This window comes from Tenrec ecaudatus, chromosome 14, assembly GCF_050624435.1.
Source record: "Tenrec ecaudatus isolate mTenEca1 chromosome 14, mTenEca1.hap1, whole genome shotgun sequence".
NCBI lineage: Eukaryota > Metazoa > Chordata > Mammalia > Afrosoricida > Tenrecidae > Tenrec > Tenrec ecaudatus.
Window position 1 is genome coordinate 125928033 of NC_134543.1, and position 19043 is coordinate 125947075.

The 19043-nt window shown below is 41.6% G+C and overlaps 1 protein-coding gene across 7 annotated transcripts in view; it reads right to left on the bottom strand.

Moving 5' to 3' along the window:
* Positions 1-19043, bottom strand: part of CSNK1G1 (casein kinase 1 gamma 1) — a 193603-nt gene that overhangs the window by 6472 nt on the left and 168088 nt on the right. For 5 of the 7 annotated variants that reach the window (XM_075531485.1, XM_075531483.1, XM_075531482.1 and 2 more), the window contains 2 exons: positions 14167-14277; positions 6057-6163 (listed from right to left, as the gene is read on the bottom strand). In XM_075531485.1, the coding sequence (XP_075387600.1) occupies positions 6057-6163; positions 14167-14277 (218 nt within the window). Of the gene's footprint in view, positions 1-6056; positions 6164-14166; positions 14278-18272; positions 18582-19043 lie in introns of those variants that run through there. The other 2 variants (XM_075531484.1, XM_075531486.1) reach the window with 2 other exon arrangements.

Genomic DNA, 19043 nt, shown 5'->3' on the forward strand with positions numbered 1-19043 from the left:
ATTGGAAGTGTAACTCAGAGTTGCTAGGCCCTCCACAGAAAAGTTAGTGAGGAAACTGCTTGTGAAACTCTTAGGCTCGTCTGAACCATATTTAATGATGGAAATATACATATGGAAAGAAAATACTGGTACTTACTTCCCATATCCCCAAGTTCTCCACTGTAGCTAAGATTGCCTTTAAGTCAGACCTTGGTATTCTTACACCCAATGGACTGGCTATTAAAAATTCAGAAATAGTTTATATAATGATTGGCTCTAATCCTATTTGAATGACTCATTTAATAAGCAGTAGCTTAAGAGGGCTTTACCAAAGATTTTCTCTGACTGTATCAATGCAATTTGTTCTGAACTATTAATGGTTATGAATGTAGTCACTAAACAAAGTGTTGTGTATTTTGAGATGGAAAAAAATGATCTCATATAATGATCAATGCTTTTAATTATTTAAAATAGTACTCAGAGAAATCCCTGGAAAAGTCTTTTCAGAGACATCTGCTTTAGAAAATGGACATTTCCTGGACATCTATGGATGATAAATGCAGATATGGGACTGAGACCAGCTGCTCGAGAAGATTGTCTGGGTGGGGTTTAATTAGTAGTACATACTGACACACTGACTCACAGTTTGTTTGTTTTTAAGCATTGTAGCACTGAGAACTTCAAGCAAGCTGTTTTATATGCAGAAAATATTTTAAATGTGCCTGGCTTAATAAATTAAAAGAATGGGAGTGAAAAAAGGAAAATAGACATTTCCAAGTTGAAACTCCTGAACTGAATATTAAACAAGGTAAGGTGAATCTCCAGGAAGCAGATATTGTAATAGACTTACCTGTTCCCTGTTAACCATGCTTTTCAGCATGGAATCACTAACATGTAGTTCAGTTTCAACTCATTTCCCCCAACCCCCACCAAAATACTGTTTAGATCTTCTCACACTTGTACCTCTCAAGGCGCGCCGTACAACTAACCCTGGCTCACAGACAGATGGTAACCAGGTGGGCGACGCTGAGGTACCTGCCTGCAGAAGAGGCCCAGCTGTGGTTCGGAGCAGGAAGAGTTGCCGTTTCTAGTTTCTGAAGTTAAAGCTTCAGCAACAGAGATGCTTTGAGCAATTCTACCTCCAAGGAAGCAGGACCCACCATGTTCTCTTCCACTCCTGTTTCTGTGGGTTACTAGCAACAAGATCTGCTAAAGTGGGTCAGATCCTAGACCGAGTCCAATAGCTAACTCTGTGGAGCTGGCTTACTTTTGGTAGAGGATGAAGACAAGTGGTGATCCCGTCTTGTGTCATAAACTCCCTTCCAGTGGGTTCTCTGACTGTTTAGATGCCCACGTTCTTAACACGCTAGAGGCAAACAGAGCGTGTCCAGTCTCCCTGCTCAAAAGCCAGCAAGTGCTCTTCCCCTTAGCCTTTGGCCTTTCCAGACTGCTCTCCCTACATCCAGATGCCCGTCCTTCAGCTGTTTCCTCGCCAAGATCCCTCTCCTTGCCAGGGTGAGACATCTTTCCTTTGCTCAAACAACCGACTCAAGCCCCACAGTACCCATGAATTCTTCCTTGCTCTGTTCACAATGACTTATCACGCTTAGCCTCTCAAGGAATAAAAACATAAGGATCTTGGAGAAATATTTTTCCTTCTATGTATGAAGATTTTATCTTCTCCAGCTGAGCACTGTGGAACAGGGTCTAGGCCTGGGGACTCGGTAGGGTTCTAAGCGCAGGGTTGGATGAAAACAGTGGGCCCTTAGGTTCCAGCAGACTAACTCAAGACCCTGTGACCGATGCCTCACAAGGGGGGGGGGGGAAGGGAACAAATAAAAAAACATGACAGACTACAAAGACAAATGTTTGCTCAATGAACAGACCAAGTACACTCCAGTAGCCTATGATTACAAAGCCTTCTCTCCACAAAATCCATTTTTTATCTTTACTACATATCTATCCCTAGGGAAATCCCGTTAGGAAATCTGACTTATGTCTGGCTGAGAAACCAGTGCCTACCCTGCCACTGAAATGAAGTAGGAATGAAGGTGGTCACAGTGTCTAACCAGCTGTCCCCACCAAGGAGAGCAGGACAGTATGGAGTTACAATTCCAGACGCCAACAGACCAGCAAGCTCTAGTACAGCAGGAGGATTACAGAGAGTGAGTGTCCGGGCAGACAGGTGGGGAAGGCCCCCTGTCTGGTAGCAGGACTGATTCTTTCCCTCCATATGCCTCCTGCTATTCCCATGAATGCTCTTGAGGACTTTTTTCCAAAAGTGGAAAAGACAAGGTCTAATAACACATTAGCTGAGTCGGCTCTGGCCTACTATCTCTCTTATGAGGAATTGAAAGAAGCAGAAGTAGAAGAAGAAGGCAAACAATAGCAAATACCCCCCAAAGCTCCTTGTGCAGCAACAGTAGCAACAGCAAAATATCCATCTCCCCCAAAAAAGGAGCTCTCCTTTTAGGGGGGGAGGGAAGCCATACTCTACAGATGAATGAAGGAACCAGTTGAATCAGAAAGAAAAGTCACAGATGTTTTTGGTTGTTTCCCCCAAAGAAGCCAATTTCCAGGTTTAAGACCAAGCCACAAAATTAGAGCTAATTTGGCAATGACACTGGGTTGTCAGCAGTCACCTGATACTGTAACCTTGTCGTCCTACTTCTAGCCCTTCCTTTCTGATAATATCTGGTCATATTAATTTGGGAGGAATTCACTTAGAAGCCAGATTACTTGGGAATGGGATATTGTTTTGGCAGGAGAAAGCAGGGATGAGGCGGGGTTGAAAGGAATGGAGGAATGGATTAATTCCTGGCTGTGGTCCTGCCCCATCCCCACTCTGTGGGTCTAGTTTCCTAGTCTGGGTGGTTTGGGCACAAAGTGGCCTAGGTAAACTATTCAGTGTATTCCTAAGGTATTTTGTTTGGCTTGGTCAATCCCAGCCTAGTCTGGTCCACTCCCCTTTCGTGTGAACTGGAGAGAGGGACTCACCACAAGTTGAGCATTTTCAGGCAGCTACAGAGTGTATAAAGAGAAAACACAGAAAGGAAGGAAGAGAAAGAGATTAGTCCACAGAGGTGAGTGAGAGCGACTCCCTGTGAGCCATGCAAGCATGCAGTGTGTGTCGGTGTTTAGCTTCTTCCTCTGTCACTGGGGGGAATAGGCCTCCCTTAGGGTTACTCTGAAGTGGGGCTCCTTGCTCGAAATTGGGAGCAGGTAGAAGCCTCAAAGTGGGCGCTGGATCTCAGTGTGGGGTGAAGCAAAACAGAGCATTGGTGGAGGCCCCCATAAGGGCTTTCCTAGGCAATTTAGGCAGCTAGCAGGGGAGAGAGCAGAAGACCGTGCCTGTACGAACCCCACCAAGCACTACTGGTTCTCACAGGCAGCCGTACTAGGCAAATGCTATCAGCCTCCCGACGGTTGGGAGGGACAGAGAAGTCGGTAGTCCACTACAAGTCCACCACGCCTGACCCAGACACCCAGCAGCTTGCACTTCCTCCACAGCGGCTAAGAGACATTCACTTTATCTCGTTAGGAGATGAATCAGCGAGAGGGGTTGGTGCTATAATGGCCACAGAAGGGCCTAAAAAACCATTTCGTTAATTCTCTGGAGAAATGAGGTCTTTATGTGCTAAGTTATGGCCAAAGTCAGTGGATAACTCAGTCTTTGTGTTATTACTATAAGAAAATCAACCAAAAAGCTCCCTGCCTTCACTACCCTTTCCAATCACATTGAAACATGGTCATATGAAAAAAAGGCTGCCAGATTTTGTACACAGAACAAAAAAATCAAGACCCTATTGTTTCTCTTTCTCTTTACACACAACCATCGGGGTGAGAAACCCCAAATCAAGACTCGATTTGAAAGTTTCACATCATTTCCCAAGTCCCTACGCCGTAGGTCACCATCCCCTGCTCCCCACTAGCAGGCTGCATGCGTGCATGGACAAATTAAATCACAGCTTGTTTGGGCCACCTTGTGCTTCTCCAGTTGTGACTTTTTCTGATAAAAATGAGCTCCCCGCATTTATGGAAGGCCAAGAGAATTAACACATGGCTGTGCCCCCACAGTCCCACGGGCAAGATGAATTGGTAATTCATGAAGGCATGAATCAGCAAAATGCCCCAAGCCATGAACGCTGGGCTAACTAACGTATGGCCAAATATAATTGTCCATGCCTATTTCTGACACCTTCCGGAAAGGCCAAACCTGGGGCCACAGGTAAAGAGGCAATATTAGCCTTTCTTGCTAAATGGAAAACTTTAAACTTTCTTTCTAGTCTAGGCTTAGATGATATGAGAACAGAATATACCCAAGTGAAATATACTTCATGCAAATGGCCCCCTAGCTTACACACAGAACACAACACCACACTCGCACACACAATTAGAATACACATTTACCAAAATGAAATGAGATGAATGGGTTCAAAAGAGAAACCTGTCTGGGGTGTTTTTTAAGTTTAAAGCCCATTCAATCTTTGTATTCAAAACATATTTAAATCCAGAACTAAATTTCTAGCCTTCAGAGCACGAGTCCCAAAGGTGAACTGGAAGCGGGGCGGGCCTGGGAGAGCCCAGACGATGTTTGGATGAGACTCCATGGAGCGCAATGGTCTCCAACCTTAGCTACACGAACATCACCTGGGCTTTTAAAGAACTGCAGTGCTTAGGCCATGGGAACCCAAAAGGATGGGAGTATGCTATGTTTATGTAGTTCTGTCATGCACTAAAAAAACTGTGAAAATCATGAAAAAAAATTCAGAATCCTTGAGAAGTGGGAACTTGTTTCCTTTCTAAGAAGGGTCTCCTCCTGGTCTAATAAAAACCCCCATGCTCTCCTTAAGTCACCAGTGCCCTGTATAAAGCAGGAGACAGTTCGCAGCGTCTCAACAGGGGAGTGCAAGCCTCCTCAGGTGCTCTTTAGCTAGTGGGTGGGAATGGCCACAGAGCGGGCAGGGGTGACAAGGAGGAGAGTGCATTGGGAAGGAGAGAGAATGCAGGTCTTGCCAGCTTTTTAACATCTTACACCTGGAGGTGTAGTTTGTTTTGACTTGTAGTTAGGTTATTCAAGGGCTACAGAGGCCATGTAGAGAACAATAGCACGATAAATAGGATTCCAGTCTGCTTCAGAGAATGACACGGGGCTACCCTGAATAGTCGAAAAGGCTTTAAAAGTGTGTGTGTGTGGGGGGGGGGGGGAGAAGGCCTCCCTATCTGGCTTGGCAGTAATTGCTGATGGGTGAGAGGGTCTTGTGGGCCTGCCTGCTGCCCTCTTGGAGTTGCAGTCTGGCTCTGCAGTTGCTATGGGAGCGGGAACGGTGGGAGGGGCAATTGTGGTGGAAATGCTGCCTTTGCAGCCTAATCAACCATTATTTCACTTTCTACTGTAGCCTCTAAGAGTTTAAACACAGACCATGCCAAGAGCACTGATGGGGGGGGTAGCTGATGGGGGGCAGGGCAAGACATATACATGCAGGAGCAGCAGAAAAGGGGGTAAGGTAACCTCCTCATCCTCTTGGGATCCATGTGACTTCTTTTCCCTCTCAAAGATTCCCACTCAAAGATGCAGAGATTACTTTTCTTGCCTGACTTACTGAGTGTCCCAGAATCCAAACAATTTGAGAGAGAACAAAATGACTCTGAAACCCTAGTTCCAGGACTATATGCCCAGAGTTCTGAGCTATAACCAGAAAACGAATGCTGCTAAGCACAGCCCATGGTTTAGATGGGAGGCTTTTCTTGAGATCCCACAGAGAGGAAGGAGCTCCAGGACTCCATGAGGCTTATGGTTACTCGTTGCTGTATCTATTACAGCATGTTTCTTTCAAGAGTTTTGCACGGTGTGTACTAGACGAGTCTTTTGTACATTAGGAAAATACAACTGTTCTCCCAAAATTCAGAGCTAAAGCAGGGCAGCAGCCTTACAGTCCATGCAAAGGGTCAGAAAATGAGAGCTGAAGACACAAGCACAAGGAATTCCGTCTGAGATGGGCAGCACACGAGAGAGGGACAGGAAAAAAGAATCTTCAACCGCGCGACTCAAGAGTTCCCGTGAAAGATGAACGTACTTAGCTTCCTCCACTACCTCCACCTCAGCATGAGCTGTGATTGGTGCGTTGGAGTGGGCTCCTGTGGGGTCGTCGACATTCAGCTCTCCATTCGTTGAACTAACCACCTGAAACAGAAAGACAGAGTGTGACAGGCACCACGGTGACAGGAGCCTCCTGCCAGCATCCAAGAGGTCACTCGGGGAGACCTGGTGTCTGGTTTAGGACCTAGCCAAGTAGTGCCTGAAACATTTGTTTTCCGGGATAGAGAGGTCAGCTGTCCTAACTGTGGGAGGGTATCTTACATCAAACCCTAGGCCCATATTGTGTGAGCAAACCATTATGTTATCATATAATGGTAATATTGTTTATTCTGAGTATGTGTGTATGCATATGCTTATCAATTTAATACAAACAAAACCAGTAAAATAGGTCATGCTACTCTTTTTACATAAGGGGACACTCAAATTATTTAACCAAGGTATACAGTTAGAATCTGTTGGGCTTTCCTCAGAGAAGTTTGTCCTAAACATGTAGATTTTCTTCATACTGAAAAATGCACACAGCTCTTTAAGGTACCAATAACTCCATAGCTGACTTCAAAAGGTCATTTTGCTCCCTTGAACACAATGGACAACTGCTCTAGGTTTATTGTGCTACAATCATGTAACCTCAGTAATGTTGTTAAGAAAAATCCAAATGGAAATCAAGAGTGGGCGCCAGAAACTATAAGCCGTTGAACTTTCTTCTTGGCTTTGAGCATTGTTTTGAAGGTATTCAAATCACCACACTGTCATATCCTCTTTGGTGAGAGGGTGGACGGTACGGAAACACTTTCCCTGAAAAGACTAGTCTTATTTCAACAATCTTTATTTCAGGTTCAATGCCATCCCACTTCTCAACGATGGTCCCCGAACTGTAAGTGAAGGCTCTCATTCCTGTCATCTGGTTAATGTGGACCCAATCAGGATTCTCTTGCTTGTGCAGCACTTCTGTCACCCAGTCTCATTGCCAGCACGCGATGATTCCTGTTTATGTGGGTGCTGGGGAGTGGGAAAAGGGACCCTGCTGGACGGACAAAACCACTCTGTGGTTAAAGACCTTGGCTAAAACATGGGAGAGAACCACAAAATAGGATAAATGGTTCAGACAGCATACGCCCCTGAGGAAGTAACGTCATCTATTGAAGAATGTATTTCACAGGCTGGTGTGAGAATTACATGAAAAATGTCAGGGAGCGCATCCGGAACCACAGCTGGTGCACAACCATGGGGGCAGCACACTACAGTGACTGGGAGCTGGCTCTGGAGTGAGCCAGCTCTGGGTGTGAACCCCAGCATCACCACTTACTTGCTGTGGGTCCTTGGGCATGATCCTCAATCTTTCTGTGCCTGAGCTTCCTAATCTGTAAAATGGGGAAATAGATAATTGTGCTTACCTAATTGGGTTACTGTGCAGACAATCCACAGAAAACACGTAGTCTGATGCCTTGTCAATGAAAAAGCTCAAGAGGATCCTATAACTAGTATTTTCCCCTGATAAATGGTTATTTTTTTAATCTGCTTTGTTAACTTACACAAGTTTCTTTAACAGTAATCAAGGGGAAGATAAGAGGAAATGTTTAGTCTAAGGAGGTTTTTGAGTTTTTATTCAAAGAGAAAGGGGTGGACAGGTGAATACTACTTACTGGTTGGTAGTCTATAGCTACTATTAGTTCTACACTGGAAACATTTATTGTTCTTATAAATAATTAAACTTAAAAAATTAAACAGGGCTGTACAGGTAGTGAAACCTACAAAATTAAATTTGCATTTGGCCAAAAGAGATCTAAATTTCTGCGAGTGATCAAATTTAGCATCACTGATTAGTGGAGCAATCTAGCCCAAATTTACTTATCTTCTGACATGAGATGATAGCACACAATACCATCAATCAGTATTCTTACCCAAATGATGTTTTATCTGAAACTAACCATAAAGGGTTAGTTTAATCATAAACTAACCATAATATCAGGCAAATAAAAAATATGAGATTTTCTATTTGGACATCTAACCTAAACTTTTCTACAAGGGCATCTAACCTAAACTATTTAAAACAGACAGTCTTAAAAATTTTTTAAATACAGAAATGAATATTATAGAATAAAAGAGATTAAGAGATTGAATAGGCCTAATAACTAAACACAATGCAAGAACCTTTGATTAAACCCTGGACATGATAAAAATTAACTTTAGAAAATGAGGGCAATCTAATATAGACCATATGTTATAAATTACAGAACCGTTATTAATTTTTATAAGTATGTTAATGCCAACAGGGAGTCTTGGGCTGTATATGCACTAGGCTGCTAACTACAGATCAGTAGTGCAAAACCCCTAACTGCTCTACTGGGAGAGAGAAGAGGCTTTCTACTCCCATACAGCGTTGCAGCCTTGGAAACCCACTCGGGCAGTTGTAGCTGCTCTATAAGGTTGCTCTATGTGGGAAGTGATTCAAAGGCAGTGAGTTTGGGGTTCTTTTTTATGTTCATGACACTGTTACATGATGGGATTGTCCTTGTTTTTAACAGATGAAGGCTTAAGTATTTTGAGATCTAAGTGTGATGGTATCTATAATTTTAAAATAGATTAGACAAAACAAACAAACAAACCATGAGGGGCTTCAGAAAGTTCACGGAAAACTGCTCTGAAAAGGATCAGACAGAGAGGGTGAAAATTGTGGAACAGAATTCAAGATCATAAAAGAAGCCTGGCTTATTGCTCAGTTAGAGACAGGTGGGACACCCCACCCCATCCAGCCCCCACAAGACCTGGGTGGCCCTTGTCCGTCAGGTCTGGAACTGAACGTACTTAGGTGTTAGAAGAACCAACCAGTTACAGTGTAAAAAGGCAGCATTTACCACAGGCAATGGAGGGAGAATGGAGATAGGAAACAGGGAGGAGGTGGGATAAACAATGGTGCATCGAATGCTTTGTATCAGAACAGGTATGAATTATTGAATGTAACACTGTGATCTGTTCTATAAACCTTCACCTAATTCAAAAAGGTTTTTTTTAAAGGTTCGTGTAAAAATGGAGTTAAAAGATAATTAATTTTTTCACAAAATTTTTGAAGCCCCTTTATGCATATACACTCATACAGATTTGAAGCAAATATGGCAATAATCGTTATTCATTAATCTGGACTAAAGTTACACAGAGCCTCCTTTCATTATGTTTTTAACTTTTCTGTAGATTGGAAAATGAAACACAAAAGACTTTATGGGGGTACCCACAAAAACAAAAAGAGAAGGGGAAAAATGAGGAGCTAATATCAGGGGCTCCAGTAGGAAGAGAATGCTTTGAAAATGGTGATGGCAGCATACGTGCAAATGTGCTTGCCACACTGGATGAATGTATGGATTGTGATAAGAGATGTAAGCGCCCCATAAAAGTATTTAGTTTTTTAAAAAGCGAGAGAGGATTTACAGGTTGGAGGACCGTGGGCCACATCCACTAAAGCTCTTGTGCTTATTCCCTCAGCTGTGTCGTGAACACATCTGGCTGCAGGCTAGTGACAATGCTGGCGAGCCTGCAAGCACAGGGGTAAAGGAGAAATCTTGCTTCTTTTTTAAAAATCATTTTATTGGGGGCTCAGACAACTCTTATCACAATCCACACATCCATCCATTGTGTCAAGCACATTTGTATATTCGTTGCCCTCATCATTCTCAAAATATTTGCTCTCCACAAAATCTTGTTTCTTAATAAATGATTCAGGAATTAGACAAGATGTTAAAAGAAAAAAAAAAACCTTGGTTCAAATGAATTAGCGGTAAGCAACAGCGCTGAGCATAACCTGGCAACTTTGGGCCACAGAACTTAATCACAGTGTTTCGCATGCCTCATACTCTCTAATTTCTTTTACAAATTGCCACTTGGCCCAGAAGTAATGGCTTTGTGCAGTCTAAGGAAAAGGTCATCCTACTGGCGTAGATCAGACCTCTAACCTGTACAGCGAGCTTCTGTGTACCCTTCTTTACATCTCAAATATGCCTAGCGATCAACGGCTACTCGTGGGTCTACGGCACAGCTATCTAAGAATTACTGCAGGTGGGGGGTAATTTTTATACTGATTAACTGGTATTTTTGTTTCATTACTGTAACTTCTTTAAAAAACTGGTATATTTTAAGAGATATATTGGGTTAAATAAAATATACTTCTGAAATTAGTCTTACCTACTTCTTTTTACTTTAATGTGGCTACTCATAAGCTTTAAATGGCAAGCGTTACTTATATTAGACTACTACTGAACAACACTGTTTTAAAGCATCTTTTTAATTAAGCGTTAATTTGTGATGGCTACTTATCTGAAATTGGGTTAATGAGATCAAAAAGAATATGTGCTCAAGATAGCAGATGATATTGCCAATTACCCTAAAGATAGCTGTCCTATTTAACTTTCTACCAATAGTGTTCACATAGATGAGCCAACCGACATTGTCAAATTTTAAAGTCTGCCAAGATGCTGGGCCACAATTGACATATTTTAATCTATTTTGATTTCATTTTTTATCAGAACTATATAAAAACATGTGTAAATAATAAAATATTTCTAAAAGAATTGTTAGGAAAACCAGCAGTCTCTTTCCCTCCATTCTACCATAGCTGATTCATTTTTTTATTTCAATGCATCTTGAATTTTCAAGACATTAAATTAATAATAGGCATACCATTTTCCATCCTTGTATTCTCCCAGACAGAGTCCGTCTCAGAAGGCCACAGGCGCAGTCCGACTCAACTTGATGACAGTGAGTGGGTTGAGCTTTTACTCTCCCATCACAGTTCATGTCATAATTTTGGCTAGGCGAATTCTTACTATTTGCATTATGATGATGAACCTTAAAGGCTGTTCATTACTGAGTCACAGAATCCACTATGGTTATCTTTTCTTTCCTGTGCCACTGATTATTTCCCTCGGAGTTACATTTGCTTTAAAATTGTTGTTAAATATTAATTGTTAACCACTAATTCTACCCAACCTTTCTACCATTTCCACAATGGTTTCTCTCAGGACAGCTGACATCATTGACATCCCAGTGATGCGACCATGTTGGTGAAATTACTCTTGGCATCTCCTGACCATTGCTGTTTTGGACAGGCTGCCCTGCCTCCTGGCCAACTGCTGTCATTGGGGATCTCACTTTACTACTTGGGCTTCCCTATGCTCCGTCCCTTACTGGAGTCTTCCGTTTCCTGGTTCCCACATATCCCTCTTTCTTGGGCTAGTCACTCCTCCTAGAGTATCATCCTCCCACAGCTTCATTGAAAAGGGGCGTGAGCTTATAGGAAAAGTAAAAACTTTGGGAGAGCAGAGTTTTGGAAACCTCTTTATTTTATACTTTCACCAGATTGACAATATAGCCAAATTCAGAATTATAAATAAAAATAATACCTCCAAGATTTTGAAGGCATTGTACGCACCTAGTCTTTTAAATTCTAGTATTTCTGTCAAGATATTTGAAACTCCATTCATTTCTGTTTTTTGGTTTTTTAAAATTTCTAATCCTTTCTTTGTGTGTGACCATTTATTTTTGTTTCTGGGAACTTTGAAGGCTCTTTTTTGTCCTCAGCGCTCTGAAATCTCACAACGATACATCTTGGCACGGTTCTGAGTTCATTATTTCTATCTGGAAACCGGTTTTTGAATTCTGGGGAAGCACTTTGCTGATTCCCTCCCTTCCATTTTCTACAGATTTCATATATTCAAAAAACGGAACTTGTTAAATTCTCCTCAAATTTTTTATTGTTTTAATCCTGTGGTCTCTTTGTTCTGCCGTCTGGGGGTTGCTTCTAAACTATTCTACTGAGCTTTCATTTTTGTTTTTGAATTGGGTGAATGTTTACAGAACAAATCAGTTTTGTCATGCAATAGATCATACGCATTTTGCTACATGTCATTGATTCTACTCCCCATAACATAATCTCACTTATCCTACCTGCTGTTTCTTATTTCCATTTCGTTTTCTTTCCTGACCCTCTGAACTTTGTCCTTGGGCAAATGCTGCCCTTTAGATTCTTATTCCCTTTAGAAATTTATCTCCTTTGGCTAAAAACTGAGTCATCGGGGGAGCTCAGTTCCAGGCTTGAAGGTTCTGCCCGTCTTTAGCTGACCTGCAAGGCTGGTTGTTTAGTGATTTTTTTAGTTTCATCCCACATTTTCCTTCCACTTCATCCAAGACCTTCTAATATAACTCCTTTCCGAACAGTTGGTAGTGGTAGCCAAGAGTTCTTAGTTTTTGCTCATTATTTCTTAAATCTCCATAAGCTCGTTCACTCTTTTCTGCTGTTGACGTTGTTGTGTATTGTGGTTTGTGTGGAAGTTTACAGAGCAAACTGCTTTCCCATTCAGCAATCTTTCCTCCCTCTTATTGCCTTCTGACCTTTTAGGAGGGGAAGGCAGGGCAAATGCTACCTTTATAAACGTTCAATTTTTAATAACATCCTGACTAAATAACCTGTTGGAAAGCTCTATATTGCTGTAGTACCTTCTGGTTTTGTACCATCTGGGGATATTAATAGCAAGGATCCTTTGCTCATTTGCTCTGACCTCTTTCTTATTAAAGGCCTTTCGGAGATTTCTCACCGTCTAACAATACTTGATCGTCACATATGAATGTGGGGGTTCCACAGTCCACTGCCACTATGAGCATGTATGGTGACACATGGGTCCTAGTGTATGACGCTGTGACAGGGTCGTTGCATTGGGGAAAGCCTGCTGTCCACATGCTTAGATGTTTTCTTTGGACTCATCAGATTTCTCAGCATGAACTCTTTCTATCTCTTGCCTGGAAGGTGGAGATCTGGCTTTCAGCATTCTGAAACACTAACTGGGGTAAACATCCACTCAAGATACACACACTCACTTCATCTTCTTCCGTCAGTAAACTCTTCTTCCCCCACATGCTGCAGATGGTCTCTGTGTTTCCCCATGCTAGACAACAAACTTCCAGTCATTCTTGGGATGGGGTAAGGGATCAAAGGAGCTACTGCTTCTTAATCAATTATCTGAATTTTAGCAAATAACCTTCCCTAACCATTTATTTCCACTTATAGAAGGCCAATTCCTGGGCCTTTTGAAGATGTCTCAGTAAAAACTAGGCTTAATTCCCAGCTTTCTCATCTCTTGGCTCCTGATCCAGTTTTCTTGGGACTATTAAAATTGCATGTCTGCTTTCTAGTTTCCAAAATTTAGTTGTTGTGTTACCTACTCCTCTGTTTTAGTCATTCATATAAGAAGTTATGTCTTTTAAAAAAATCCCTTGACAATTCCTTTAGCGTTGTTTCAGGAGGATGTTCACAGCAGTGTGTACAACCTGGTGAAAAGGGTGAAAGCCGTCCCTGAATTTCTGGAGAATAATGTGAGCTTTTAGGCAACCATTCCTTGTAAAAGCACATGCTAGACAATCAAACCTGTATAGATGTACTTTACATGCAAAAGGTCTGTCTCTTTACAGGAATCTGTGTTTGTTAGCTGGATTCATTTGGGTGCCCCAAGTAATGTTACCATTTATCATCATGGAAAAATATTCAGGTTAAGATTATTACAATAGGAAAAGATAACAGAAACATTCCAGATAAGCCAAATAAAATCAGAAATTAATTATTCGAGACCACACTTAATCCAGGGGAATAAAATTTTTTTTAAAGCCTACTTTTCTTTGCTACTCACTCCAGACACAGTTGACTTGTATCAATTAACTTCCTCACCTTCTTACAGACTGCTATACATATGCAGTCTTCTACCCACAAAACACTTATTTTCTACTTCTCCGGTCTTTACAATTCATAGCCTCTACCTTAAGACACTTGTACCTCGAGGCCATTCTTGTGGTTTATCAAGAGTAGATGTAGGTGGCAGAGCTAGGTAAGTCAGAAATCAGTATAAAAAAACGTATAGCTATTTCTTAGTCAGTGACAACCAGCAATCACAATTTCACTCAATGTCACCTAAGCAAAAAATCAGCACAAAGTTAATGACAGAAGCAGCTCGCTTTTGCTTTAAGTTGACAGTCTAAAGGAGGCAAAGTTTCAGAAGCAAGGCGACATTCTATTAGCCAAGCGGGGAAGGCCAGAAAAAAGCAGTAAGTACCTGCACTGATCCCCCATGGCGGTCTGCAGCCAAGTGAGACGTCAGGTAGGAAGTATTGGTCTGCCGGCTGGGCTGGATTTCCCACTCTCCTCGGCGCTCTGATGATGCAGTCTGCTCAGGCGTTAGGAAGCATGAGAGCAAGATAGGGGATGAAAGGTGAAGCAACAGCAAAAGCCACAATAAAATCAAATACATTTGTGCCCGAAGGCTTTCTTTGTTTCAGGTTTTAAACTAAGAATTGCTGCAAAGCATTTAAGAAAAAGTTTGAAAAAAAAAAACAAAGAAAAAGTTTGTTTGGCTACCCTGATTTCAACCTGATCTAAAGTCAATACTTGTGAGTCTACAAAGTGTGCCATTCTCACTCAGGGGCAGAGAAACAAGGATCACAAAAAGAGAACAAAACAAAAAATCCACAGCATAAGCTGGAATCACTTGATAAGCTTCTCAATTTCCACTAATTAGTAGCCACTAAGTAAATAAAATTCAGAATGGTGACACTGTTGGGTAGAGGAACAGCCATCCTACACAATCATTCACTGGGTAAAGGTTTATCTGAATAATGAGCAGGAAATACTGAAAATCCCTGGCACTGCCTTTCCCTTCAACAGAAAACTCACTACTCTGAACACCAACCATCAGTGGTTATGGCTGGGGTAAGCTTTCTTTCCCGACAGAAGCATGCCTGCATGTCAGTGACATGAAAAGATGGAGGAAAACAAAACTATGGTGCTTTTCTGATTCCTTTAGGTATCCAGTCTGAAATTAGAAAAGGTTTAATTGACATGACGACTGCTAATTATTGTCTTCTAGAAGCCCCAAAGTAGAGCTTTCCCATTTGCTGTCACTCAGAGTTCCCTTCGCTTCTCCTTCACGCCTACTTTTCTCGTCTTGCTCCTATGTGATTTTCACCTAGAGACTCTGCGCCTCTTCCCCTGTGCCAGATGGTCGAGGAGGTGTTAACACCATGATGCTCCGCGGTAAGAGTCCTAAGGCTCCACGAAAAATGAGTAGTTGGAAAGGCAGCAATAAGGGATTAATTGCTGCTGATATAAACAACAGCAGGGTGTGATATTGTTGCTCTGCACGGAAACCAGTAAGGAAGCTGTAAACTGTAGAACTGCTCACAGCTCTGAATGTTATAGTCCATACAAAAGAAGGGTGAGGAAAGAATGGTCTGGGGATCTATATTCACGCTCACTCAACAAGGGTTGTTTTAAGTGCACCCATAAGGAATTATTAATGGGACGGGGTTTTTCTCAGAGTCCTGTACTATATAACGTACTCATCTTCATGAAGGGTTATGAAGTCACACGAGGAAACAGTGCTCTAAAAGATCCTGGTCATGTTTCCCCTGATATTTAAGAAATGAGTATAGTCTAGAATTTGCTTGCTATATAATCTTATAAAAGAGGAATTTGGTTTTATACTGCTAGTTGCATAAGCCATTTAGTGTAGTTTTGAGTCTTATGATACATGCTTAATGCAATTACTTCACTCACAGATGCTGTCTGGTTTGCATTTGCCTTTATGGCAAACAAAATTGAAAGTGGCAGGCAATGTACATAAAACCCTCACGTGTTTTTAGTGTTATGGTTAAGGAGGACCTGGACAGCTAGTCAACCATATTATTTTCACTTTTATTAAAATATGTATCAGAACTGTGGTGTGGTACTACTGTCTAACTCACAGTGTTATATACTTGTTTATATTCATTCAAACTAAATAAGCAATTTGTTGAAGAATTAAGATTTTAGTTTAAGTGAAAATAAGGCATTTTCCAAAGGTGTAAAAGTCATACTCTAGTCTCCATCCTCAAAGCAATGTGCTATTCATCTTATTTCAGATTGCTTCATCAGCGCTTCTTTCAAGACAAAGGAAGAACATGCCACATCACGCTGCTGTCCTCTCACACCTCCTCTACCCAAGGAAAGCAGAAAAACCAAGTGACGGGGTGAACCGGGGGGTTAGGGGGGGCTGCCGGTGAGTCATTTTTGGGAACCACTTTTCATCAAAATGCAAGCTCTAACGGTAATCTTTTCTGGAATTGATGAGCTAAACTGGTATCTAGAGGTTGCTGTAGATAAGACTTCAAGCGCCAAGTGCCAATTTTGGAAATGACTTAGTGCCTAGATCCTAGAGGACACCAAGGAATGTTGATGCCTACAATCTGCCATAGTCAATTCCCGTACCAAGAATTCTGTACACAGGGACTATGATTAGGTTCGATCAGATGCTGGTATTCTAAAAAGCAGCAGAGAACTAGTTACACTAAGCAAATCGGTTTAAGGGATTAATGTGTCAACCCTTCATCCATGGACACACCACTATCTAAAAGGCAATCAGGAATATCCAAAGGCAGCAGAATCATTTTGCAAAATGATCACTTCTTTTTATTACTTGAAAGGCAAAGGTCCACATGCAGTGTGCACACCCCCAAACGCAGGAGGAGGAGGAGGAATCTCAAGTAGCAGGGACTCCCTGGGGGAACACTTCCAAATCTCTGGTTCTGACTGCATCGCTTGCATGGACCTTCTTGAGTTACTAGGCAGCAGGTGAATGTGGCGGCGAGGCAGCAGCAATCCAGTACAGCGTTATCAAAAGCAAAACTCACAACAGTGCTCAAGAGATACACAGAAAATAACGACCAAAGTAAAAACTACTGCCTACATTCCTTCTGAAAGTATGTAGCAGGGACTGATGGAGAGACAGCAGGGAGTGCGTGACACTAACCCAGGTAAGAAAATACAACCCAGAAAGGTCTCACCATCTGTGACTTCACATTCCCACAGGAGACAAAGCTATTGGCTGAAGCTAAAGAAGGGTAAACAGCTTCCTCTTGTCCTAATAAAAACAACAAAACCCCTCCACCGTACATGAGTCATGTGAAACTAACTTTGAAGAATTGCTTTGGCTAATACTCAAAGAATCGTGTCCACCTTCACCCCATGGCTCCTGCCATCAGAGCTGAAAAGCGGCCATCGATTTGGAACTGTGCCTTCAAATGGTGCTCTCTTAGGCCTCATTGTGTCTTCAACCTTAATTAGCAAGAATAAAAACTGGATAGTCCTCCAAAATTATCCCTGAATACATCAGATCCCATTCAGTCTTAATACACATGGTTTGAGGTGGGTAAAGATGAGGTAGAAGAAGAAAGAATGGGGCAGGAAGACCAATTATCTCAAGAAAAATACTGTGTTTTGTTATGTTTTGATAAATGTGAAAAATTTGAAAGCTTGAAAAAATACTAAATGTACACTTAAACAACATTTTAATCTTCCAGTGCAGGCAAGCATTATTCCACGTGATGTGCATCGTGACTTCCTGCATTTAACACATTTAGATAAACATCAGGAGAGTTTTAAAAAGTCACTGACAAAAGGATGGAGAAGGGATTACCATGTTTATCACACACAATGAGCCTACATAAATACTGTGCACCTGCAAATAATGTGCACTGCATGCACAGAAAAATAATTCAGGATGTACAGTTTACAAAAAAAAAATCGTCTCAAGTGCATATGGGTTTTCTTGTTTACATATGGGCATTCCTAGGCTAAGTAAGTCCAGAGAAGCGATAGGGTCACTTCTGTCAGGCTCATACCTTGTCAAATCTTCACACAGAATGTTCTAATACACCCAGTAGGAATTTTTCAAGGTAAGATTAATCCAGAATCTCCACATCTTTTCTTACCAATATATGCCCCTCAGATCAGTGTCTGCTACAATATAAACCAGACTGCAGGGCATAGCCATGCTAATATTCTCAAGGTCTGTTTTCTGCTTCTTGTTCAAATATCCTCACAGAAGGGAAACCATGCCTGACTTTTCTGGAAAGCTAAGGATATTTGTCAGAAGCAAATAAAATTTATGCCTGCAGATAAATGATCATAATTAGGTGGTTCAGCCCTCTGTGGCACAGGTACGCTATTACATTATAGCTACCTTTTACATAAAAAGAGCTGTAGATCACTAAATAGTGTTGTATTTTTTAAGTAAGCGCAGAAAAATTTCTATCTTACCATTCTAGGAACAAGAGTCAACAGAATAAAATATTTACAAATGTACACAGATTGAAGAAAACCTTTAATATGGCATAGAGAGTTATGAGTGGAGTTTTACAGCAGAAGCAGCTTTAAGAATGGGGCGTTATGTTAATTTCTGCACTTGCTTGCTTCAGTGTGTCCCTCAGTGTTAGTGGCCCACAAACGAGGAGAGCCCTAGCCTGCATTAAGCTCTATGCTGGTGGGTGGCCAGGGCAGCGGGCTGATCTCCATTCCGCCTCAGCTCCTGCTAGCTAGCAGGCAGCATGTTAGGAAATGACACGCCAGTACAGGAGGAGGCAAGTTAGCTCTGAGCAAACTTCTCTGTCCCTTCAACTAGCAAGTCCTGAACCTCGCTGAGAACTGAGCGGTACTCTGTAAAAGGAAGGAGGACAGAGAATTAATCAGTTTGTGGTTATGTAAGTCTACTGAAACGGAAACTTTAAAAAATTAGTATCTTCATTTTATTAATATCTCTGATGGCCTAGCTATTTAGCACTCTGGCCTAATCACCCCTATGGACGAATTATAGTCACAACAAGCTTTAATTAGCAAGTAGGAAAGCACTAAATCACATGTGTTTTTCTAAGGCGATGTCCTTCTCCTATCCAGTTCCTGAGAGTCTAGAAACAAACAAACACATCTCGATCCACTTTGACTGGGGCAGTTCTTCAGAACTCATTAGACTTGGGCTCTTTTCATTTTTATGAAAAGGTTTATTATGTGTTTCTAAGATATTGCGTTGGTTTAAATATGGCTCATCTAGAAGGATGAAGAATCCCCTTTACTGAGCTTTGATACCTATTTTCCTTCTTAGTCAAATTAGAACATTTGGAA